The sequence below is a fragment of the Sus scrofa genome, chromosome 12 (genome assembly GCF_054392235.1).
Source record: "Sus scrofa isolate SSC_HxYL_T2T_F1_AM1 chromosome 12, Sscrofa_HxYL_maternal_Yorkshire_Landrace_v2.0, whole genome shotgun sequence".
In the NCBI taxonomy this organism is placed as follows: domain Eukaryota; kingdom Metazoa; phylum Chordata; class Mammalia; order Artiodactyla; family Suidae; genus Sus; species Sus scrofa.
In genome coordinates this window covers 5,705,913-5,730,174 of record NC_139394.1, presented here as the reverse complement: position 1 = coordinate 5,730,174, position 24,262 = coordinate 5,705,913, and the positions used below count along the sequence as shown (strand labels likewise).

The following is a 24,262-nucleotide window of genomic DNA, read 5'->3' as shown; positions in this document are numbered from 1 at the left end:
CAGCTACAATTCGACCCCTAGCCTGGGAACTTCCATGTGCCACAGTTTCGGCCCTAAGAAGACACACATATATAGAGAAAGAGAAAAAAAATCCCTATTCTTCAAACCCCAAAGAGGAACTGATTCAAGCAAGGATCAGCAAAACTGTTTTGTGAAAGTTTACTGAGGGGAGTTTCCATCCCTCTGGGCTCAGCGGGAAACGAATTATATGGCGGATTCCTGCAAGATATGCAGCCCACTTGGGAGGCTGGTGCTTTAAACTGTGAGCTCTAGGAAGGGAGCAGGTGGTATGTTTCATTCCTCTGGGGATTCCCAGCACCTGGTCTAAGAGCCCATGACATGCTTATAAAATGAATAAATGATCGAGCTAATGAGGGAACGAGCCTGGCCTCACGGGGCAAGTGTGGGCAGGTGGGAGCAGCAGAACGAGGCTCCCAGGCTTCTCCATCCTGTTTAAGGGACTTCAGCTCTTTGGCAAAACCCGCAGAAAGCAATTCCTCTACCTATGGCCTAAGGCTGCAGAGTGAGACAATAGGGTTTTTTGTTTTTTGGTGTTTTTGTAAAATTAATAGGGAGTACAATGCTCCTTAACCCGTTGGGAGCCAGAACCTATTTGGGAATTCAGTGTAAGCGAAGGACCCTCTTCCTAGCAAACCCTCATTGCTATATGAGATACACCTTGAGTTGCCCACGTGATCTCAGCTGCTTCACTGTTTGGTCCACGAGGTCCACATGCAGGTTCCAATTAAGGAAACCCCAGACTCCAAGAAACCTGAGGGATCTCAGGGCTCATCTTCTCTGTGTGTGTGTGTCTTTTTAGGGCCGCACCTTCAGCATATGGAGGTTCCCAGGCTAGGGGTCCAGTTGGAGCTACAGCTGCTGGCCTACACCACAGCCGCAGCAATGCCAGATCCAAGCCGTGTCTGCAACCTACACCACAGTTCACGGCAACGCCGGATCCTTAACCCACTGAGCAAGGGCAGGGACCAAACCAGCATCCTCATGGATGCTAGTCAGATTTGTTTCCACTGAGCCATAACAGGAATTCCCAGGGCTTGTCTTCTTTTTTTTTTTTTTTTTTGGTCTTTTTAGGGCCGCACCTGCGGCGTATAAATTCCCAGGCTAGGGGTCAAATTGGAGCTGTAGCTGCTGGTCTACACCACGGCCACAACAACATCGGATCCCTAACCCACTGAGCGAGGCCAGGGAACAAACCTGCCTCTTCATGGACGCTAAATCTGATTCATTTCTGCTGAGCCCCAGTGGGAGCTCCCGCCCTTGTCATTTTTAAAAGTGTCTGTGGCGCTGCAGCCTCTGGGCTGGGGTCTCCTTAGGAGGTTGTGTCAGCCCCCCACACACAGTGAGTGCATATCACCCACTGGAACCCTCTAATGGATGGTGTCAGCAGGCTGCCTTCTGAGGTCCTTCTTCCCAGGCTATACTGGGGGCCTGCTGGAGTAGTTCAAGTTCACAGGGCATGACTTGGCTGCCTCAACCAATTCAGGGCTCCTGCCACAGACCTCCCAAATCCAGCCTCTCGGAGTTCCCTTTGGGCTCAGTGGTTAACGAACCCAACTAGTATCCATGAGGACGCAGGTTCGATCCCTGGCCTCGCTCAGTGGGTTAAGAATCCAGTGTTGCTGTGAGCTGTGGTGTAGGTCACTGTCATGGCTCAGATCCCGAGTTGCTGTGGCTGTGGTGTAGGCCAGCGGCTACAGCTCTGATTGGACCCCTAGCCTGGGAACCTCCATAAGCCGAGGGTGCAGCCCTAAAAAACAAACAAAAAAGCCAAAGCCAGCCTCTCAGAGCCCCTGGCCTGTGCAGAGTTCAGACAACTGGGCACAGTGGCCGAGCGGTGACAGTAGCGTGAACACTTAGAGTGGGCACTCACTGTCCAGGACTCGTCCACCTCCAGTCCCAGTTGATTCCACCGTACCTCTGAGGTTTGGCATCTGCTTACAGGTAAGAACACCGAGGCTCAGGGAGGGGATGTGACAATCTCATTTGGGTCAAGCCCCCGTCTACTGAGCACCTGCTATGTGCCAGGTGCTGAGCTGGGCGCGAGGGATGACGTGCTAGACCGTGTCCATCCTTGGGGTTCAGACGCCAATAGGGAAGGGACCCCTAAACAGATTCTTTCAAACCAATGTGGCAAGTGATGTGAAAAGACGGGTCCTGGGGAACCCACAACCCAATTTAGGGAGCAGGGAGGTCGAGGAGGCTCCCCAGAGCGTGTGTGTGACATGGGCACAATGCCTTCATGGATAAGGATGCTAAACCAGGCAGGGGTTGAGGGGGGGGAGGATCCCAAGCTGAGGGACCAGCCCTGGTACAACAGTTGAAGCTGCGGGCCTTCAAGGTTTGCCAAACATGGTTGGCAGGTGGAGCCAGAGAAAGAGACCAAAGTTGAGACCATGGGGCACCTTGAGAGGGCCCGACTTGGACACACTTAACCAGCAGCACTTGAAAGAGGATTGGCGGGGTCAGATGTGTAAACCCGCTTGTCAAGAACAGCTGTAACCGGTCAAGTGCCTGCTCCACGTGGCTGTGCTTCACACCGTTAAGGAGGTTTAATTCGCTCGCCTGAAGACACTCAGGGAAGCAGTCCTTGCTCAGATTTCCCGCTCGACACACGTGTGTGCGTTGGGGGCCATCCCTGGCCTCATCCTTCGCGCGGGCACAGAAAAGGGAGGAGATGCGTGCCCTCCATTGCCGTCGGGTTGTGGATCCGGAGCTCTTGATGGCTTCCGAGGGCCGTGGCAAGGGCTCCCCGCCCCCAGTCGGGAGTGGAAAGGGTTAGGAGTGCACATCGGGGCTAAGAGGCCACCCCCAGCCCTGGGGTTCACCGGGCACCCGTGTCTGGAGCCTGGAGAGGTGGAGGGGCGCGGCTCCCGGGGCGGGACTGGAGGGGGCCGGGCGGCTCCTCCCCTGCCTCCGCCGCCGTGGGTCGGGGCGCGGGGCCGGGCGCCGCGGGAGCCGCAGCCTTTTCCGGGGGGCGGGCCCGGCGGCGGCAGCGCCCGGCTCCTGCCCCGACAGGTGCGCGCCGCGCGCAGGAATGCGGCGGGCCTGACTCACCAGCGCCTCCTTCCTACCTGCCGCCCGGCCCATAAAGCGGTCCCCTCCCCGCCGCCGCCGCCCGCCGCCCGCCCTCCCAGCCGTCCGCCCTCCGACCGTTCCGACTCGCTCGCGCGCTGCAGCCGGAGCCGCCGAGCGGAGCCCAGCGCGGGCGCCAAGGTGGGTCCAACCTGGGACTCCGGGAAGCGCCAGGGGCGGGAGAGCAGTCGGGGGTCGCGGGCCGCACGCCCCTGCAGTGCCCCAGACCCCTGCGGCTGGGCGTCCATCCTGGGACCTCAGAGGAGAGGGAAGGATTTTGAGTGAGTGCGGACCCCAGCCTGGGCAGCCGCGCAGGGGAGCCGATGGGTGGGCCGGGTAGCTTTTGTTTCCTCCGCGCTTCCCTTCCTGAAGGCTGGCGGCGGCTCCTCTATCCCAGCCTGCCAGGGTGTGTCCAGGGGACGACTGGGGGCAAAGGGGCAGGGAGAGCCAGAGGAGGCTCCTGGCAGTCAGACCTCTGGGCTGGAGGAGGGGAGCGGGGGGAGAGGCCTGGGTGGTGGGTGGGTGCGCCGAGAAGTGAGCAGGAGCCCCTTGGTGGCTGGCGGGCCTACAGGGCTGGGCCCCTCTGGGGTTCCCAAAGAAGGTGGTGGGGGAGCCCCCTAGAGGCAAAGACCCTCTGAGCCTGACTGTGTGCTGCCAGGGTCCATCTGGGGTCTGGGGAGTCGCTGACTCTCTTCTTTGGCCAGGCACACGCCTGCCCTCCTCCCAAAGTCAACTCAGGGCACCCTTTTTCCAGGAAGCTCTCCTGATCTCCTCCAACAGCCTTGGAGGCTGTGCCCACTGCTGCAACCGACTCTGGGGGCCAGCCCCTCTTTCCCACCCTCTTAGGTCCACCCCCAGCCCCCGGCCCTCTGATTTTGGCGGGGGTGACTCTAGATGGCTCCCAAGGGCAGCAGCTGGGCTCCTCCTCCTCCCCCACGGCCTTGCCACACCCTGATCCCAAGGCTGGACATGGCTGGTGCAGAGCTCAGACAGAGCTAGATGTCGAAGCTGAGGGTCTCGCTCATCGTGGGGGCTAAGCAGCAGGAGGCGAGTGGGAGGGACAGCGGGGAAGGGGTGTCTGTCTCCTTGGCCTTGATTCCTGTGGGTGATAGAGCAGCAGAGGGCCCAGGAGATGGGCAAGTGGGAAGGGAGGGCGCTGTGGAGCGCAAGCGGCCCTGTGTGGTGCAGGGGTCCATGGGGTGGGAGCGACAGTGGGTGCGGGGAGAGCCCTGAGTTTTTGTTCACGTGGGTCACGGCATGTGTCTGAGAACCTGCATGTCCCTGTCCTTGTGCTTGGAAGGCCTGGGTGTGTCGCTGTGTGACAGCATCAGGTTGTAGGCACCTACTTCTGGGACGGGACGGGTTTGTAAAAAGGCCCCGCAGCCCGGTGGGACCCAGAGCAGCCTCGAGAGTCTGCCCCACCCGCCGAGGCTGCATCTTCCAATAAGCCCACGATCCTAACTTGTATGTGAAATCTCATTGTCTTTACCATCAACTACTTTAAAAAATTTTTAAACGCAAGTTGAGTTCAGTGAAACCCTGCTGAGTGCATTCCTAGACCCCAACTGCCATTTGAGAGCCTCTGAGTATGGGGGGGGGGGTCTGCACTGCCTGGGTCTCATCTGGGAAGTGAAGATAATGCAATCATCCCACTGGGTTTCTGTGCAGCTTAAATAGCAATTATGTACGTGGAGTGCTGGGCACGTGCCCACTGTGTGCCCAGCCTGTGGGCACAGGAGAGTGAGTAAGAGCTGGGCTTGGCCCTCCAGTGCCTGTACCTGCGTGTATAACGGTGCCCCTGGGAGGCTTGAGTCTGTAGCCTGTATTGTGTAGCGTGTGGGTGTGGTGCCCATGCCCCAAGGCTGCAGGAAAGTCATTTCCCCAAGAAGCCCCCCACGGGGCTGGCTCAGGGCTCCCTTTCCCCAGGCCCCTCTTAGAAGGTGGCTCCTGGCTCCTGCCCAGATGGCTCTGCCTGTGGATGTGTGGAAGCTGCTCATGTCTTCTGGGGGCTCCTGCCTTGGAGGGATGGAGGCCATGGCTTCCTGCAGCCCCCACGGGTCTCCCAGGCCCTGGGGCTGCCCACAAGCCAGGGACTGAGCAAGGAGCCAGGGCCAGTAGGCATGGCCTGGTTTTCAGCTGCTGCGGGACTAGCTCTAGAGGAGGCCACGGCCTAGCCTTGACCTCAGCTCTGCAAGGCCTGGTGACTCTGGCCGGCCCCTTCTTTTCAACAGGTGACTCATCTTTTTATTTCCACCCAGCCACACCTGCAGTAAATGGAAGTTCCAGGGCTAGGGGTCAAATCCAAGCTGCAGCTGTGACCTATGCCACAGCTGCAGCAACCCCAGATCCTTAACCCTGCACCAGATCAGGGATTGAACCTGTGTTGCTGCGGAGACAAGGCTGGATTCTTAACCTCCAGGCTACCCATCTCTTTTTTTCTCTCTTTTTTTGGCAGCCCTTTGGCATATGCAGTTCCTGGATCAGGGATCAGATTTGAGCTGTAGTCACAACCTTTTTTTTTTTTTTTTTTTTTTTTTTTTTTGTCTTTTTGCGATTTCTTGGGCTGCTCCCACGGCATATGGAGGTTCCCAGGCTAGGGGTTGAATTGGAGCTGTAGCTGCTGGCCTACACCAGAGCCACAGCAATGCAGGATCTGAGCCACGTCTGCAACCTACACCACAGCTCATGGCAACGCCGGATCCTTAACCCACTGAGCGAGGCCAGGGATTGAACCTGCAACCTCATGGATGCTAGTCGGGTTCGTTAACCACTGAGCCACGACGGGAACTCCTGTAGTTGCAACCTAAGCTGCGGCTGTGGCAATGCTGGATCCTTAACCTGCTGTGCCGGGCCAGGGATCAAACCTGTGTCCTAGCGCTCCCAAGACGCTGCCACTCCCGTCGTGACTCAGCAGGAACCCCTACCCATCTTTTAAAAGGCCTCAGGGATGTGCCTGTCCCAAGGCTCACTGATGAGTAGAGATGGCTTAAGAGTGAGCCAGGAGTTCTCTTGCAGCGCAGCGGGTCAAGGATCTGGCACTGTCGTTGCAGTGGCTCAGGTCACTGCTGTGGCGTGGGTTGGATCCCTGACCTGGGCAATTCCACATTACACGGGCATGGCGGGGGAAAAAAAAAAAAGTGAACCAAAGGCTAATGAGTTTCACATGGTGGCTGGCACTGCGCGGGCACGTGTGTGTGTGCATATGCACCTGCAGGGGCCCTCGTAATCCAGCTCCAGGCTAATTTATGAAGGGGGTGATGTGCTCAGGGGCCCCCAAAACTCAAACTCTGGGGCAGATGGAGGTGGGGAGTAGGCTAGGGGATCCCTCCTCTGATGGGCCAGGCAGCAGTTGCAAAACAGCTGAGTGCAACAAGCCGTCTCCTCTCCTGCCCCAGACGGTGGGGGGGGGTCCCCCCCTCCTGGCCACACCCCCTCACCAAGGGGCGAGTGGGCCAGACAGAGAGCAGACAGGACAGCAGAGGCAGGGTCCTCCAGGGTGGTCCACCCCTGTGGCACCCTCTCAAGCGAGGCTCAACTTTCAAGGCACTGCCCTCCCAAGCCTGGCCATTGGGTTCTGAAAGGCCAAGGCAGGGTAAGCCCTGTTGTGCCCTCTAGGAAATCTGTACCAGGCAAATGAGACAAGCTCAGAGCCTAGAGTCAGTAGCAGGAGGGTGGGGGTCTCTCTGGGGAGGGCACAGGCCTGCAGGGCATCTGGCTCCTCCAGGGATGGCAAAGAAGGAGGCAGTAGGGAAAAAAAAAAGTCCAGGGTCCAGGGCCCTGCCCTCGCAGGCTGAGTGGCCTTGAAACATCCCTGGAGTTCTCAGAGCCTCAGTTTCTGCACCTGTGCAATGGGAATGGTGGCGCTCCGACAGGGGCCCAGTGAGCTCACTCGTGGATCAGAGCTGTCAGGCGTCGTATATCAATTATTGCTGTTACACAGGAGGAAGAGGATGGCAGGGCCGAGGCGCAGCCCGTGGACCAGCCTGCTGCTGGCAGCCCTTCTGAGTGTCAGCTTTCCCGGGGACATGGGTGAGTTGGAAACACCCCTCTCAAGTGAGGTTCAACTTTCAAGGCACTGCCCTCACCTGGGCCTGCTCACGAGTGTCTTGCCCAGACACTCACTCAGCTGTTCAGCAAACAACCACCACCCACTTTTTTTGTTGTTGTTTTGTTTTTTAGGGCCACACCCGCGGCCTATGGAGGTTCCCAGGCTAGGGGTTGAATCGGAGCTGGAGCTGCTGGCCTACACCACAGCCACAGCCACGCAGGATCCGAGCCACGTTTGCAACCTACACCACAGCTCACGGCACCGCCGGATCCTTAACCCACTGAGCAAGACCAGGGATCGAACCACCAACCTCATGGTTCCTAGTCAGATTCGTTTCTGCTGCTCCACGATGGGAACTCCCTTACTGTGATTTTAACTGAACAAAACCAAAGGGAATCCCACTCTTTGGAGACACTGGAGTTTGACCTCATTCGTTTACTGAGGACTTACTGTGTGCAGGGCTTGGGCTGTGCACTGAGGACCCAGTGATAAACAAGACAGGCGGGGATCCCTTCTACCCTGGGGGGGAAGGCGAGGGGGCTGGTTACGTTGTCCCTGCCAGCAATGGACCAGCGCCTCCGTCTCAGCCCCCACCATCCCTCCCTCCAACTTCAGTGGATAGTCTGGGCTTGAGACCTGGCTCTGCGGGTTTCTAGCTGTGTTACCTGAGGCTGACCACATACCCTCTGGCTTCCGCGTCCTCCTCTGTAAATCAGGAGAGGATAGGAGTTCCCGTCATGGCGCAGTGGTTAACGAATCCGACTAGGAACCATGAGGTTGCATGTTCGATCCCTGGCCTTGCTCAGTGGATTAAGGATCTGGTGTTGCCATGAGCTCTGGTGTAGGTCGCAGATGTGGCTCAGATTCCACGTTGCTGTGGCTGTGGTGTAGGCCAGCGGCTACAGCTCCGATTCGACCCCTAGCCTGGGAACCTCCATATGCTGCGGGAGCGGCCCTAGAAAAAGCAAAAAAAAAAAAAAAAAAAAAAAAATCGGGAGAGGATCCCCCCTTTCAAATGAGGTCCATCTCAACGGATCTGCTCATCTCTGCTCCCCAGCCAACCGCTGCAAGAAGGCCCAGGTGAAGAGCTGTACCGAGTGCATCCGTGTGGACAAGGACTGTGCCTACTGCACAGACGAGGTGAGCTGCTGCAGCCGGGGCCAGCCAGGCCGCCTGCCCCTCCCCGAGGCTCTGGCCAAGTCCACACTCGCCACACCCGCAGCCCAGCCTCAGGCTGGTTGGCTGTGGAAGAACAGGCCAGGGTCAGGAAAACCAGGGGGAATAAATCCAGGGCTAGGACAGCCGGGGGGATGGGCACTGCCCCCCTGACCCCCAACCCCCCTCCCCTCTCCCTCCTGCCAGATGTTCAAGGAACGGCGCTGCAACACCCAGGCGGAGCTGGTGGCTGCGGGCTGCCAGCTGGAGAGCATGGTGGTCATGGAGAGCAGCTTCGAGATCACAGAGGTGCCCCGAGCGGGGGTCAAGGGAGGTTGGGCCGTCAGTGGGGTCCGCTGTGTCCCCTGGCTGAGCTGAGGGTTCCCCATCAGATCTGGAGAGACCCTCCAGCTGGCTGTTCCCCCCTGCCCTGGACACAGGAAACCCAGATCGATACGACCCTGCGACGCAGTCAGGTGTCACCGCAGGGGCTGCGGGTGCGGCTGCGGCCGGGCGAGGAGCGGCACTTCGAGCTGCAGGTGTTCGAGCCCCAGGAGAGCCCCATGGACCTGTACATCCTCATGGACTTCTCCAACTCCATGTCTGACGATCTGGACAACCTCAAGAAGATGGGGCAGGATCTCGGTACAGTGTGGATGGAGGGCGTGGCCTCAGCCAGCGGGCTGGGCACCTGCTCAGGGGACCAGGGCTCAGGATGGCTGCACCCACTCCTCAGGGAACAGGGGTGGCATCTGAGGGCCCCAGGCACTCCTTCGTTCCCTGGTCGGGGGAGGGTGCTGACCAGACCCCAGTAGCCACTTGAGAGTACCCAGGAGGCCCAGGCCAGTGGGCCCTCCTGTCCTGACAGGGAGGTACCGGCTGCCATGAACCTGAGGTTAAATTCCAGCTCTGCAGACGGTTGGTCCAGCCCCCTAGCTGCCCCCTCCAACCTGCTCCACACGTGACTCTGGACCCCCGAGTCCCATGTCCCTCATCCGTAAATAAGGACAAGGGCTGAGTTCCTATTGTGGCCTAGCAGGTTAAGAGTCAGGCTAGTATCCACGAGGACCCAGGTTCAATCCCTGGCCGCGCTCAGTGGGTGAAGGATCAGGCGTTGCTGTGAGCTGCTGTGTAGGTTGCAAGTGTGGCTCAGGTCAGGTGTTGCAGTGGCTATGGCCTTGGGGTAGACCTTCAGCTCCAGTTCCAATTAACTCCCAGCCTAGGAATTTCCATATGGCACAGGTGCGGCCCTAAAAAAAATTTAAAAAATAAGGATAAGGGCTGTCATGCACCTGAACTGCTGCCGATGGGCCAAGTGTTGACAGCAGGTTACTCTCGGCCTCCTCCTTCCCCAGCCAGACCCCGCCCCCTGTGTGGCTGTGGGGTTCTCAGGGCTCAGCTGCCCCCCCTCTTTTTCCTGTTGATGCCCAGCCAACGTCCTGAGGCAGCTCACCAGTGACTACACGATTGGATTTGGCAAGTTCGTGGACAAAGTCAGCGTCCCTCAGACGGACATGAGACCCGAGAAGTGAGTGGCCCAGCCACCAGGGGTCCTGGCCACACAGCCCGCCTCCTCTCTAGCTGGGCATCTATAATAACTCTTGGGTTGAAATGGGCCAAGGTGGGAGTTCCCACTGTGGCTCAAGGGTAATGAACCCAACTACGATCCATAAGGATGTGGGGTTCGATCCCTGGCCTTGCTCAGTGGGTTAAGGATCCCGCATGGCTGTGAGCTGTGGTGCAGCTTGCAGATGTGACTCGGATCCTGCGTGGCTGTGGCTGTGGTGTAGGCCGGCAGCTACAGCTCCGATTCAATTCCATCCCTACCCTGGAAACATCTATAGGCCGTGGGTGTGGCCCTAAAAAGCAAAAGAGAGAGAAATGGAAATGGGTCGAGGGGGCAGTTCCCAGAGAGGGCGGGCCCAGGGGGCCTGGGGTCCCCGAGTTCCCCTGTCCCTGACGCTCTCCTCCCCCCACCTCTGCCCAGGCTGAAGGAGCCCTGGCCCAACAGTGACCCCCCGTTCTCCTTCAAGAATGTCATCAGCCTGACGGAAGACGTGGAGGAATTCCGGACTAAGCTCAAGGGAGAGCGGATCTCGGGCAACCTGGATGCGCCCGAAGGGGGTTTCGATGCCATCCTGCAGACGGCCGTGTGCACCGTGAGTGCCAGGGAGGGTCCTGCCGGCCACGCCAGGGCTGTGCTTTCCTGCAAGGGCCCGCCCATTGGCCTGCTCTGTTGCCAGGCTGAGGCCCCCAGGCTCTAAGCCAAGCTCAGACCCTCAATTACAATCCAAATTTAGGAGTTCCTGTGGTGGCTCCGTGGGTTAAGAACCCAATTGGTATCCATGAAGATGCAGATTCGATCCCTGGCCTTGCTCAGTGGGTTAAGGATCCAGCATTGCTGTGAGCTGTGGTTTAGGTCGCAGTTGCGGCTTGAATCTGGCCGTGGTGAAGGCTGGCAGCTCCAGCTCCAATTCAGACCCTGGCCTGGGAACTTCGATTGGCCACGGGGCCGGCCCTAAAAACCAAAAACAAACAAACAAAAAACAACCTGAGGGAGTTCCTGTTTCAGGGCAGCGAAAACAAACCCGACTGGTATCCATGAGGATGCGGGTTTGATCCCTGGCCTTGCTGAGTGGGTCAGGGATCTGGTGTGGCCATGACCTGTGGTGTAGGTTGCCGACGTGGCTTGGATCCCCCATTGCTATGGCGTAGGCCAGCAGCCATAGCTCCGAATTGACCCCTACCCTAGGAACCTCCATGTGCCCCGGGTGCAGCCCAAAAAACAATCCAAGTTTAGAGGTCTCTGGGCCTGAGCTGTCGCGGCCTGGTTTTGCATTGACCAGCGAGGCAGACCTGAGCCTTGGGGTTCCGGAATCTTAACCTGTTGAGCTGCAACAGGAACTGTCAAGAGTTCTGGAATCCTTAGTGCCCTGAGGCCAGCCTCCTATCCAATCTCCCTGCTAATGCCAGGCTCCAGCTGTGCTGCAAGAGGGTCCTTCTTTTTATGGGCATATCAGTTTTCTCATTTTGAAAATAATGTATCCATATTACAGACAATTTGCAAAACAAAGAGCGGAAATTGCCCATAATTTCACCAGCATCAGCCAGCCAGTCACTTGATATCTCGCAGGCATATTTTGTTCCCTTTTATTTTATGTGGTTGGAATCAGTGTGTGTATGGTTATGAGGCCTTTTTTTTTTTTTTTTGAAACCGGCTTTTCTTTTTTCTTTTTTTTTTTTTTTTTTTTTTTTTTTGTCTTTTTGCTATTCTTGGGCCACTTCTGCAGCATATGGAGGTTCCCAGGCTAGGGGTCGAATCGGAGCTGTAGCTCCCAGCCTATGCCAGAGCCACAGCAATGCAGGATCCGAGCCGCGTCTGTGACCTACACCACAGCTCACAGCAATGCCGGATCCTTAACCCACTGAGCAAGGGCAGGGACCGAACCCGCAACCTCATGGTTCCTAGTTGGATTCGTTAACCACTGTGCCACAACGGGAACTCCCGGCTTTTCTTTTTTACTTAGCACTATCATAAACATTTTCTCTTGTAATACATGGTTTTCACCGCCAATTTCTCTAACAAATTACCACACATAGCTGTACCTCTTTTTTTTTTTTTTTTCTTTTTACAGCTGCATCTGAAGCATATGGAGGTTCCCAGGCTAGGGGTCGAATCAGACCTGCAGCTGCCAGCCTACACCACAGTCACAGCCACACCAGATCCGAGGCACATCTGCGACCTACCCCACAACTCACGGCAATGCCGAATCCTTAACCCACTGAGTGAGGCCAGGGATCCAACCCATATCCTCAGAGAGACAGGGTTGGGTTCTGAACCCACTGAGCCGCAAGGGGAACTCCTGCTGTACCTATTTTAAACCGCCTCTTTCATTGAAGGTGGCGCGGTGTACCTTCTTCTATGCAGTCGAGACAGCCTGGCAGAGCGGTTAAGACGTTATGGGGACAGCTGGCTAAACCTGCTTCAGATCTTGCTCAGTGCCGCTGTGGGCACAGCCCCTGCTCTTGCTGGGCCTGTGCATGACCCTGCGGTGAAGGTCACGGCAGGCAGCCTGCTGGACTGGCACCCCCTCCTTGCTCCCCCCAGAGGGACATCGGCTGGCGCCCTGACAGCACCCACTTGCTCGTGTTCTCCACCGAGTCAGCCTTCCACTACGAGGCCGACGGTGCCAACGTGCTGGCCGGCATCATGAAGCGCAACGATGAGGAGTGCCACCTGGACGCCACGGGCACCTATACCCAGTACAAGGCGCAGGACTACCCGTCGGTACCCACCCTGGTGCGCCTGCTCGGCCGACACAACATCATCCCCATCTTCGCCGTCACCAACTACTCCTACAGCTACTACGAGGTGCCGCACGGGGTGGGGGGGGCGGGGGGCGCTGGGGAATTTCTCAGACACCCCCCCAAAACTTAGGATGGGCCCTGGTGGGAAGGGGAGGCCAACGCCACTCCCAAGCAAGTGGAGGCTAAAAGCACAGGCCCAAGAATGCACAGTCAGGCCTTAGCTTCCCCATCTGCAAAGTGGGTGAACCCCAGGAGTTCCTGTTGTGGCTCAGCAGGTCACGAACCCGACTAGTATCCATGAGGATGCGGGTTTGATCCCTGGCCTCGCTCAGTGGGTTAAGGCTTTGGCGTTGCCGTGAGCTGTGGGGTAGGTTACAGATGTGGCTCAGATCCCCTGCTGCTGTGGCTGTGGTGTAGGCTGGTAGTTACAGCTCTGATTCGACCCCTAGCCTAGGAACCTCCATATGCCACGGGGGGGGGGCTAAAAAGACAAAAAATAAATAAAAGAAAAAAGTGGGTGAACCCCAGAGCTGTTGCCTGGATTCCGAGAGAGGATGCTTGTCAGAGTCTGAGCCCCACGTCCTCTCCTGCAGAAGCTGTCCTCGTATTTCCCGGTCTCTTCGCTGGGGGTGCTGCAGGAGGACTCGTCCAACATCCTGGATCTGCTGCGGGAGGCCTTTGACGTGAGGGGCAGTGCGGGCTCCGCACCTTCTGGGCTGGGGCTGGGGAGAAAGCCGAGGGGTGGGGGCCCGAGAAACAGGAGGGAGGGTCGCCCGGGGTCCCTAGGGAGCCCCCCTGCGCCTGGCCCCGGCCTCAGGCTCCTGCCCCCGGCCTCAGGCTCCTGCCCCCGGCTCTGCTCCCTTGACCCCACCACGCTGGGACCTCCGCGCGGGTGGGAGGGCGGCCAGGCCAGGCCAGGGTGAGGAAGCCCGGGCTCCCCCAGGGCCCCCCCAGGGCTCCCCCAGGGCCCCCCCAGGGCTCCCCCAGGGCCAGTGACGGCCTGGCGTCTTTCAGCGTATCCGCTCCAACCTGGACATCCGGGCTCTGGAAAGCCCCCGAGGCCTGCGGACCGAGGTCACCTCCAAGATATTCCTAAAGACCGACACGGGGTCCTTCCACATCCGGCGGGGGGAAGTGGTACGCCTCCCTGGGGACCCGTGGGCGGTGGGGGGGTGGGACGAGCCCCCTGGGGGCCTCCTCCGAGGTGGACCAATCTGGCGGCAACGCCCCGGGTCAGCCCATGGGTGCTCACTGGAGATGCCTCAGCGCAGGGAGCAGGGTGGCTCAGATGCGCGAATGGGCCGAAGGCGGCCCTGGTGACGGCGCGGTCGTTGTCGTGCCTGTGGCTGGACCAGCAAGTCTGCAGCCCTGAGGAAGGGCGGGCAGGGAGCCGGGTGTCAGGGGCCAGGCACTTCCCTGAAGCCTGCCCACCAGTCATCCGGCCGGACTGGACCTGCCTTGGCTGACAGTGGGGCCCCGGCAGGGCACGTACCAAGTGCAGCTGCGGGCCATCGAGGACCTGGACGGGACTCACGTGTGCCAGCTGCCAGAAGCGGACCAGAAGGGCAACATCCATCTGAAGCCCTCCTTCTCCGATGGCCTCAGGATGGATGTGGACATTATCTGTGACGTGTGTTCCTGTGAGCTGGTACGATGCGGGCCCTCCCCGGGGAGGGAGGCCGAGGCCGAGCTTGGAGTGACGAAGCAGAGCCTCCTGTGGCCCCATCTCCCTTTTGGGGAGCCCTGAGGGCCAGAGGCTGCAGGAATGTGCAACGTCGCTCACCCCTCCCCCACACCCCACCCACAATTTCCTTCCAGCAAAAAGAGGAGCAGTCACCTCGCTGCAGCTTCCACGGGGACTTCATGTGCGGACACTGTGTGTGCAGCGAGGGCTGGTGAGTGTGCGGGGGCAAGGCTGGCACCCAGCATGCCAGCAGCTCCCAGGGAAGGGCTCTGATGCTGGACACACTGGGTGGGCCGGCTGAGGGTGGGGTGGCAGCCGTCATAGAAAGGGCTAGAAAAGGAGCATGTCCAGTGGGCAGGTAGATCCTGTCCAAAGCACTTTGAAATGCACAGAGGGAGCTCCCCTGAGGCTCAGCGGTAATGAATCCGACCAGTATCCACAAGGACGCTGGTTCAGTCCCTGGCCTTTCTCTGTGGGTTAACGATCCAGCATTGCCGTGAGCTGTGGTATAGTTGGCAGACAAGGCTCAGATCCTGTGTTGCTGTGGCTGTGGTGTAGGCTGGCAGTTGAAGCTCCAACTCAACCCCTAGCCTGGCAACTTTCATTTGCTGTGGATGTGGCACTTTAAAAAAAAAAAAGTCAAAAAAAATTTTTTTAATTAAAAAAAAATGAAATACAGGGAGTTCCCGTCATGGTGCAGTGGAAATGAATCCGACTAGGAACCATGAGGGGTTCAATCCCTGGCTTCGCTGGGTGGGTTAAGGATCTGGCGTTGCCATGAGCTGTGGTGCAGGTCGCAGACACAGCTTGGATCCCATGTTGCTGTGGCTGTGGTGTAGGCTGACAGCTATAGCTCCGATTCGACCCCTAGCCTGAGAACCTCCATATGCCACAAGTGTGGCCCTAAAAAAGCCAAAAAAAAAAAAAAAAAAAAAGGAAACACACAGATAGGGAGGATTTCTGGAAAGACGTGTAAGACTCAGGGTGGCAGTCATCAGGGTGTCAGGGGACAGGCTCGGGACAGAGGCTTCACTTGCTCGCCCTCCCTTTGGAATCCTTCGTGTCTGAGCCGTGGGCATGTGTTGCCTGATCCGAAGTGAGTCGTGAGCGAATGGGAGTGAGAGTAAGGGCTTTTAAAGCTCTAAGACATCGAGCAAGGCTGTCATGACTTGAGGGACGGACCCTGGGAGGGTCTCAGGGGACAAGGTTTGAGGCTCCGCTTGGCCACCGGCTGTCTGCGTGACTCGGACCCTCCAGAGCCCACCCAGAGCCTCCATTTCCTCATCTGTAAAATGGGCTAGTGAGAGCCCCGGCCCTCCTGCTGGGCTGCTCTGGGGAAGTAACCAGCTCTCCCTGCAGGAGCGGCAAAACCTGTAACTGCCGCACGGGCTCCCTGAGCGACCTGGAGCCTTGCCTGCGGGAGGGCGAGGACAAGCCGTGTTCCGGGCGGGGCGAGTGCCAGTGTGGGCACTGCGTGTGCTACGGCGAGGGCCGCTACGAGGGCCAGTTCTGCGAATACGACAACTTCCAGTGTCCCCGCACCTCCGGCTTCCTCTGCAATGGTGAGCTGCTGGGCGGTGCAGGGCGGTTGGGGTGGCCTGGGAGCCCAGCCCCCGCCCCAACCACTGGCTTTCCCATCAGACCCCAGGTGGGGAGAGCCACGCCCCAAGTCAGAAGCCCCACGTTCAGGACCGGCCCTCCACCTTCCCTGAGCGCCTCCCCCAAGTCCAGCCCCAACCTTGACCTCTTGCCTCCTCTACAAACTTGATCTCCAAGGCCCCTGCTGCCACAGCACTCCCCTGAGGTCCTCCAATCTGTGCCCACCCCCCTTCTCTGCTCTCCAATCTCACTAGGGTGGGTACCACCCAGCTCACCCCTCAGTGACAGATGCTATATGGCATGGCAATCTTTCTTCTCTCAGAAGATGCTACATTGGAGTTCCCGCTGCGGTTCAGTGGTTAAGAACCCAACTAGTAACCACGAGGTTGCGGGTTCAATCCCTGGCCTCTCTCAGTGGGTTAAGGATCTGGCGTTGCCACAAGTGCAGTGTAGGTCACAGATGCAGCTCAGATCTGGTGTTGCCATGGCTGTGGTGTAGGCCAGCAGCTGCAGCTCTGATTCAACCCCTAGCCCAGGAACATCCATATATCAGCCCCCCCCAAAAAAGAAAAAAAATTAAGATGCTACATTTCTGGCAGGCGCAGCCTGGAGAGATGCTTGCTTTGTAGCCCCACAGTGTGGGCCCAGGCCATGGGCACATGGTCGAGCCAGGGCTTCCAGAGCAGGCGTACAGAACTCAGACAGAGGCCACAGTGAAAGACTGGGTGAATGGAGGAGAATGAATGAAAATCCACTCATCAAATACTTTTTTTTTTTTTTTTGTCTTTTGTTTTTTTAGGGCCACACCTGTGGCGTATGGAGTTTCCCAGGCTAGGGGTCAAATTGGACCTGTAGCTGCCAGCCTACATCACAGCCACAGCAACGCTGGATCCTTAACCCACTGAGCAAGGCCAGGGATCAAACCCGCAACCTCACGGTTCCTCGTCAGATTTGTTTCTGCTGCAACATCATGGAACTCCCATGTTTCCTTTTTTTGTTTGTTTCTCATTTTTGTTTTTTGTCTTTTTAGGGCCGCACCCACAGCATATGGAGGTTCCCAGGTTAGGGGTCGAATTGGAGCTGCAGGTGCCAGCCTACACCACAGCCACGGGGGGCTTGGGTGCCCTGCGATGATGATTCTCAGCCTTGTCTGTGACCTACACCACAGCTCCCAGCAACGCCAGAGCTTTAACCCACTGAGGGGGGCCAGGGATCGAACCTGTATCCTCATGGATGCTAGTCAGATTCGTTTCTGCTGAGCCACATGGGAACTCCAACACGTTTCTGATACTTGCAACTAATGACCAATAATAGTCTTACTTTCCAATACGTAGGTTTTATTTCTTTTTCTTACCTTATTGCATTGGCCAGAACTCATTCAAGGGTCTCAAACAGGGAGCCAATGATTGGATGTGTGTTTGGGGGGTGACTGCTCTGGCTGCAGAGCAGAAGGGAGAAGGGCAGAATGGAGCAGCTGGTGAGAAGGAGGTTCCAAGGGAACCAGGTAGAGGTGGCTCTGCGCCCCAGCTGGAGACATCCTAGCTCCCAAGGCAGCTCCTGCAGGCCCTTCCCAGCAGGTGGGCAGCCTGGACTGCAGGTGCAAATGTGCCTCCCCTCTCCCCTCCCCTCCCCTTCTTTGCAGACCGGGGACGCTGCTCCATGGGCCAGTGTGTGTGTGAGCCGGGCTGGACAGGCTTGAGCTGTGACTGTCCTCTCAGCAATGCTACCTGCATCGACAGCAATGGGGTAGGCCTGGGCATGAGGCAGGCAGGGCAGGGCGGTGGAAGCGACCCGATCAGGACCACCCTCCCTCTTGGGCAGGGATGGAGGCACAGCTGGCTCACTGGTGCCTCCTCTCATCTCAGGGCGTCTGTAATGGGCGTGGCAACTGTGAGTGTGGCCGCTGCCACTGCAACCAACAGTCCTTGTACACGGACACTGTCTGCGAGATCAACCACTCAGCGGTGAGGCCGGATTCCCCGGGTGTGGGCATGGGGACCCGAGGTGTGGGGCAGGACGGACGGGAGGGCATAGGAGGTGGCCAAGGGTATGAGTTTGCAGGAGTGGGCCTGGCGGGGGCCACCCAGCACAGTGCCTCTCTGTCCCTCCTCACCCACCCAGATCCGCCTGGGCCTCTGTGAGGACCTGCGCTCCTGCGTGCAGTGCCAGGCATGGGGCACCGGAGAGAAGAAAGGGCACACGTGCAAGGAGTGCAGTTTCAAGGTCAAGATGGTAGATGAGCTTAAGAAAGGTATGAGGCAGAGAAAGAGGGCTAGGCAGGGGGCGTCTGGCGGGGGGAGGGGTGTCACTCATCTGGCCAATGGGCTCACAATTCAGATTGAAGAGAAGCAGCCCGGGAAGAGGGCCCCCAGACCTGGGGGTGGTCGCAGCATCCAGATAAGCACCCGGGCCCAGGCAGGGGGCACACAGTCCGGCCAGGCTCCCAGACCTGCGGAAGGGGACATCTGGCTTAGGCAGGGGGCAGAGAGCTGGGCAGGGCCACGAACACAGCAAAGACATGTACTTGGACCATGGAGGCACTCAGCCTCCTCTCCTCTGGGTCAGTAAAACGTTCTAGAAGCCCAGCTCCTGAGTGATGCCCAGGACAGGCACAGATTTGCAGCCTTTGACACTCCGGGGCTGGGGGCCCCGCCTCGCCCCATCCCTAAGCACAGTTTGCCGGGAGCTTGCATTGTCTTCCTCCGGGAAGTGATGGGGGGGGGCGCTGGGGCCCATAGTAGGGCTGTGGTGAGGAGTGGACGCCTCACCAGGCCCCGAGGTGGCCCCGGGGGGCTTGGGTGCCCTGCTGACCGTCTGCGGGTGCAGCGGAGGAGGTGGTGGAGTACTGCTCCTTCCGGGACGAGGACGACGACTGTACCTACAGTTACACCGTCGAGGGTGATGGCGCCCCCGGGCCCAACAGCACCGTCCTGGTGCAGAGGAGGAAGGGTGAGCTGGCAGGCCGGCTGGGGGAGGTGGGCGGCCTGTCGGAGCCCCAGGGGGTGGGGGGCAGAGACATGGCACCGACTCCTTCCTCTTCCCCCGCCCCCCCCAGAGTGCCCTCCCGGCACCTTCTGGTGGCTCATCCCCCTGCTCATCTTCCTCCTGCTGTTCCCGGCCCTGTTGCTGCTGCTCTGCTGGAAGTACTGTGCCTGCTGCAAGGTGAGGGCTCCCCCAGGAGCTGACAGTCTCGCTGGGGAGGACAGCAAGAGGGACAGGGGACAGGATGGCACGGCCTGGGATACAGAATTGTAGGGGGCAGGGGCAACATTCGGCAGTAACCCCCAGTGTTGTGGGATATTCATGTGTGATACAGAGAAAAGGAGCTGGGTCATCAAATACGTTTGAGAAAATGGATTCTCCTCTGCAGGACTTCTCAGAGCCTTTGATCTAGCTGTAGGCATAGTGAAACTCTAGGGAATGAATTCAGTGCTTCCCAAATAGGTTTGGTCACAGAACCTTTACAGAGTATACGGCAGGACCAGGGACCCAGGGCACAAACTTTTGGAAGGCCTCTGCCCCCCCCTCACCCTGTGTGCCCCACCGCTCGATCCCTGCGCCTGGGCCATTGGTGTGGGTGGGAGGCGTGGCTGGTGGGGCTGACCTGGGCTGGGGCAGCTGGCCCGGCCCTCATCCCCACCACCTTGTCTTCTAGGCCTGCCTGGCACTACTCCCTTGCTGCAACCGAGGTGCGGCCTGACATCGGCAGGGGGTGGGGGGTGGGGCTGACCGCTCTTCCCTCCAGCTGGGGTGGAGGGGAAGGGGGGCCAAGGCTGGACAGGGGCGGGAGGCCCTGGGGTCCCACCTGCAGGGGAGTGGCAGGGCGGATCTAGGGAGGGGCCCCTCCACACCGAGCACCCTGTCCCGCAGGTCACATGGTGGGCTTCAAGGAAGACCACTACATGCTGCGGGAGAACCTGATGGCATCGGACCACCTGGACACGCCCATGCTGCGCAGCGGGAACCTCAAAGGGCGGGACACGGTCCGCTGGAAGATCACCAACAACGTGCAGCGGCCTGGCTTTGCCTCGCACGCCGCCGGCATCAACCCCACGGAGCTGGGTGAGGGCTGGGACTGGGCACCACGGCTCTCGGCGCTGCCTTTAGCGTCTGGGACATGTTCACTGTGGATCCTGGGTCTGGGCTCACAGACCTGTTCTCTCGGGTCTGGGCTCAGGCATAGGCCTGGCCACCTTCTACCTTTCCTGATGGTGCTCCGGCCTCAGGGGTCCCCTCGTCTGAGCATGGCTCCTGGGGGAGCTTCTGCGAGGCCCAATGTACTGGGAGCTGACAGCCCCCCCCCGCCCACCCCTAGTGCCCTACGGGCTGTCCCTGCGCCTTGCCCGCCTTTGCACCGAGAACCTGCTGAAGCCTGACACCCGAGAGTGCGACCAGCTGCGCCAGGAGGTGGAGGAGAACGTAAGCACCGAAGAAGCTGATCCCGGGCAGCTGGCATCTCTGGGCTGGGTGTGAGCCGGGTGGTGGGAGAGCAAAGGGAAGCAGCCCTGGAACCTGGATTTTCCGGGCAGGAAAGGGGGGCTTCCTTGGACATGCGCCTGGCCTGGGGCCACTCTGGGATCTGTTCCCAGTGGAAGCTTCCAGAAGGGCAAAGGCGGTGTGTGTGCTCCTGGCCACAGCCCCCCACCAACCTGAGGGGTCCTCGGGGGTGGATGGCTCTGGGTGGAGAGGCTCCCCTGGGCCCCGGGGCTCACAGCCCTCTTCTGCCTGGCAGCTGAACGAGGTGTACAGACAAATCGCAGGCGCGCACCAGGTCCAGCAGACCAAGTTCCGGTGGGTCCCGGGTGCCCTCGGTTGGGCGGGGGAGCTGCCCACAGACTCCAGGGGATTTTCCCGGAGCTGGTGGTGCCTCCACCCCAGGGGCCATCTGGCTCATGGTCCCCACTTTGTTTCCCACAGGCAGCAGCCCAACGCTGGGAAAAAGTGAGTTGAAGACACATGGGTAGGGTAGTCCCAGCCCCAAGCACCTGCCCCGCCCTCGCTGCCCCCACCCCCACCCCCACCCCCACCCCACTCTCATCCCCACCCCCACCCCCACCCCCACCCCCACCCTCACCCGACCCCCACCCCCACCCCCATCCTCATCCCCCACCCCCACCCTCACCCCCACCCCATCCTCATCCCCACCCCCACCCCCACCCCCACCCCCACCCTCATCCCCCATCCCATTAGAAAGAAGGGCTGTTTGTGTCTGTCCTGGGGTAGGACCTTCACTGAACAAATACCAACACTAAGCCCTAAGCCCTCACCAAGAGCCAGCCCCTGAGCTAGAACAGGCGAACCACGGGGGACGGAGCTGCAGCCCCTCGCCCAGGGCCAGGGGTAGCCCGTGCCCAGCTCCAGTCCTCCTCCGAGGCCAGAGGCCTCGATCCTGGAGGCACAGCTGGGTGCCAGGAAGATGGTCTAGCGGGTCGCACACCTCTTTCCCAGTTCCTGCCCTGAGTCCTGGCCCCTCAGGGGGAGCGTAGGGGGCGAGGGCTCCATGCAGAGAGTGCGGGGCTCACAGTGATAGACGGCAGCTCTCACTGAGCACAGCACCATCAAGAACCACTTAGACCAGCACTTTTATTTTTTATTTATGTTTTTATTTTTGTCTTTCTGTCTTTTCTAGGGCCGCTCCTGCAGCATATGGAGGTTCCCAGGCTGGGGGTCTAATCAGAGCTGTAGCCGCCGGCCTACACCACAGCCATAGCAATGCTGGATCCAAGCTGCGTCTGTGATCTACACCACAGCTCACGACAACACCAGATCTTTAACCCACTGAGCAAGGCCAGGGATCGAACCTGCAACCTCATGGTTCCTAGTTGGGTTCCTTAACCACTGAGCCGTGACAGGAACTCCTAGACCAGCACTTTTAGACCAGCCCTTGTTCTAAGGGCCTCATGTGTGTGGTGGTCTTATTCAACCTCTTAGCAACCCACTGAGGTAGGTACCATTGCCGCTCCCATTTCATAGTCGAGGAAACCGAGCATCAGAGAGGTTAAGTGACTTGCCCAAGGTCACCCAGCGATTAAGATATAGAGCCAGGATTCGAACCCAGGAAGTTCTTAACATCTTTGCTGTCCCGCCTCTACTCCTGCATCACCAGCCCGTCTTGGTGCAGCAGCTGGGACCACTGAGACTGCGGGGTGAGGGGGTGAGGGCAGCGTGGGGCCTCTGGGACTGTCTGGCTCTGAAGACCGCTTTTTGCTGCCCGGACTCTTGTCCCCCTGCCGGAGAGAGGACAGGCGGGAGGGGCGAGCAGGGACACGTGCCAGCCTCCCAGCCACTCTGCCACCTCCCCACCCGACTCCCAGGCAGGACCACACCATTGTGGACACGGTGCTGATGGCGCCCCGCTCGGCCAAGCAGGCCCTGCTGAAGCTGACGGAGAAGCACGTGGAGCAGGGGGCCTTCCACGACCTCAAGGTGGCCCGCGGCTACTACACCCTCACGGCAGACCAGGGTAGGTGGGCTTCTGCCCCGCACGGCTCCCTCTCACCTCCTGCCCCCGTGCGGCCCCCTGACCACCCCCACCGACCACTCCCCATCCCCTTCCCAGATGCCCGGGGCATGGTGGAGTTCCAGGAAGGCGTGGAGCTGGTGGATGTGCGGGTGCCTCTCTTCATCCGGCCTGAGGACGACGATGAGAAGCAGCTGCTGGTGGAGGCCATCGATGTGCCCGTGGGCACTGCCACCCTCGGCCGCCGCCTGGTAAACATCACGATCATCAAGGAGCAAGGTCCGTCGGGGGAGGGGAGCAGGGCGGGGGGCACAAGGGGGCTCCAGGGCCCCTGGTTCATCCTTACATCCAAGTGGAAGTGAGGCCTGGCCGCGTGGCCCAGGCAGGTGACTTGACCTCTGAGCCTCTGTTTCTCCATCTGTAAAATGGGTATCAGGCTCTGGGAGGGTGTGTGCCTGGTAATAAGCACTCAGTGAGGGAACTTGTCTCACAACCACTGGGGGTGCCGCATCCCTGGAACCAGCCTGCATCCCTCCCCAAGGTCTTCTCTGCCTGGGGCCTTTGTGTGTGTGTGTCTTTTTAGGGCCGCTCCCGTGGCACATGGAAGGTCCCAGGCTAGGGGTCGAATCAGAGCTGTAGCTGCCGGCCTACACCACAGCCACAGCCACAGCCATGCGGGATCTGAGCCGCATCTGTGACCTACACCACAGCTCATGGCAACACCAGATCCTTAACCGACTGAGCGAGGCCAGGGATCAAACCTGCATCTGCATGGATACTAGATGGGTTCTTAACCTGCCGAGCCACAGTGGGAACTCCATGTGGCCTTCGAACTTAGACAACGGGCTTCCCTTGGATGCCAGGACATCAAAGCGGGAAGGGAACTGGGGGCTTGTCCGCCCATCCTACCTGGAGGGGTGGGTAAGGCATCAGACACTGCCCCTGGCTTTGCCCCCCTGGCTAGCTCCTCGGGGAACCTGGACTGGTGGATAATGTCTTTCCTGCGTCCAGAGGGGGCCCATGCTGGTCCCTGCTTAGGGGCTTAGCCCTGCTCTGCCCCAGCTCCTCTCTGGTCTTGCCCCGCTCCGGGCCTCCCTTCTCTGCCCTGACCCTTCCAGGATGTCAGCTGGACACTGTTTTGGCCCCTCAGTGTTTTCTGGAAGACTTTTCCATCCCCCTCCTCCGCCCTCCCCAGGGACAGGGAGGCTGGGCTGGGCCGGGCAGGAGTGGAGAAGGGACTGGCCCGGGACCCCCTGACCGGCGCCCGCCCCCTTGCAGCCAGCGGGATCGTGTCCTTTGAGCAGCCCGAGTACTTTGTCAGCAGCGGGGAGCACGTGGCCCGCATCCCCGTCGTCCGGCGTGTCCTGGACAACGGCAGGTCCCAGGTCTCCTACCGCACACAGGACAACACAGCACATGGCAGCCGGGTGAGTCTCCACCACAGGGTCAAGGGCACATCCCAGGGACCCAGCGGGAGAAGGGCAGGGCAGCTGCCTGAGTCCCTGGCTGCAGATGGTGCCCCTGACTGGCCTCCCAAGAACAGGTCCACCTGCTCCTGCCACCCTGCAGCAGGGTGTCCTACCCCAGGGGCACGAGGCCCTGGCTGAGGCCCCATTGTGTCCAAACCATCTGTATCCCCTTCCAAGATCCCAAAATCCGGCAGGACAGCCAGCCTCTTCATCTGCTTCAGTTCAGGGACTCTTTTTTCTTTTTAGGGCGGCACCCGAGGCACATGGACGTTCCCAGACTAGGGTTCAAATAGGAGCTACAGTGGCCAGCCTACACCACAGCCACAGCAAACCAGATCTGAGCCACATCTGCAACCCACGCAGCTTGCAGTAACACCAGATCCTTAAGCCACTGAGGGCGGCCAGGGATCAAACCCGAGTCCTCGTGGATACTTGTCAGGTTCTTA

At 59.4% G+C, this 24,262-nt stretch overlaps 1 protein-coding gene across 6 annotated transcripts in view; it reads left to right on the top strand.

Annotated features, from left to right (window-relative positions):
* Positions 1–391: 391 nt before the first annotated feature.
* The window catches only part of ITGB4 (integrin subunit beta 4), a 36,443-nt gene continuing 12,572 nt past the window's right edge, over positions 392–24,262 (top strand). For 4 of the 6 annotated variants that reach the window (XM_084983456.1, XM_084983454.1, XM_084983453.1 and 1 more), the window contains exons 1-26: positions 2,952–3,234; positions 7,034–7,122; positions 8,199–8,281; positions 8,504–8,605; positions 8,737–8,941; positions 9,728–9,824; positions 10,284–10,455; positions 12,405–12,668; positions 13,198–13,287; positions 13,619–13,741; positions 14,088–14,252; positions 14,423–14,499; positions 15,648–15,850; positions 17,530–17,633; positions 17,753–17,851; positions 18,009–18,138; positions 18,714–18,836; positions 18,943–19,049; positions 19,543–19,576; positions 19,758–19,949; positions 20,203–20,306; positions 20,620–20,678; positions 20,805–20,828; positions 22,202–22,350; positions 22,447–22,626; positions 23,626–23,774. In XM_084983456.1, coding sequence (XP_084839582.1) covers positions 7,044–7,122; positions 8,199–8,281; positions 8,504–8,605; positions 8,737–8,941; positions 9,728–9,824; positions 10,284–10,455; positions 12,405–12,668; positions 13,198–13,287; positions 13,619–13,741; positions 14,088–14,252; positions 14,423–14,499; positions 15,648–15,850; positions 17,530–17,633; positions 17,753–17,851; positions 18,009–18,138; positions 18,714–18,836; positions 18,943–19,049; positions 19,543–19,576; positions 19,758–19,949; positions 20,203–20,306; positions 20,620–20,678; positions 20,805–20,828; positions 22,202–22,350; positions 22,447–22,626; positions 23,626–23,774 — 3,114 coding nt within the window. In that variant the 5' untranslated portion in view covers positions 2,952–3,234; positions 7,034–7,043. Of the gene's footprint in view, positions 524–2,951; positions 3,235–7,002; positions 7,123–8,198; positions 8,282–8,503; positions 8,631–8,707; positions 8,942–9,727; positions 9,825–10,283; positions 10,456–12,404; positions 12,669–13,197; positions 13,288–13,618; positions 13,742–14,087; positions 14,253–14,422; positions 14,500–15,647; positions 15,851–17,529; positions 17,634–17,752; positions 17,852–18,008; positions 18,139–18,713; positions 18,837–18,942; positions 19,050–19,542; positions 19,577–19,757; positions 19,950–20,202; positions 20,307–20,619; positions 20,679–20,804; positions 20,829–22,201; positions 22,351–22,446; positions 22,627–23,625; positions 23,775–24,262 lie in introns of those variants that run through there. The other 2 variants (XM_084983457.1, XM_084983455.1) reach the window with 2 other exon arrangements.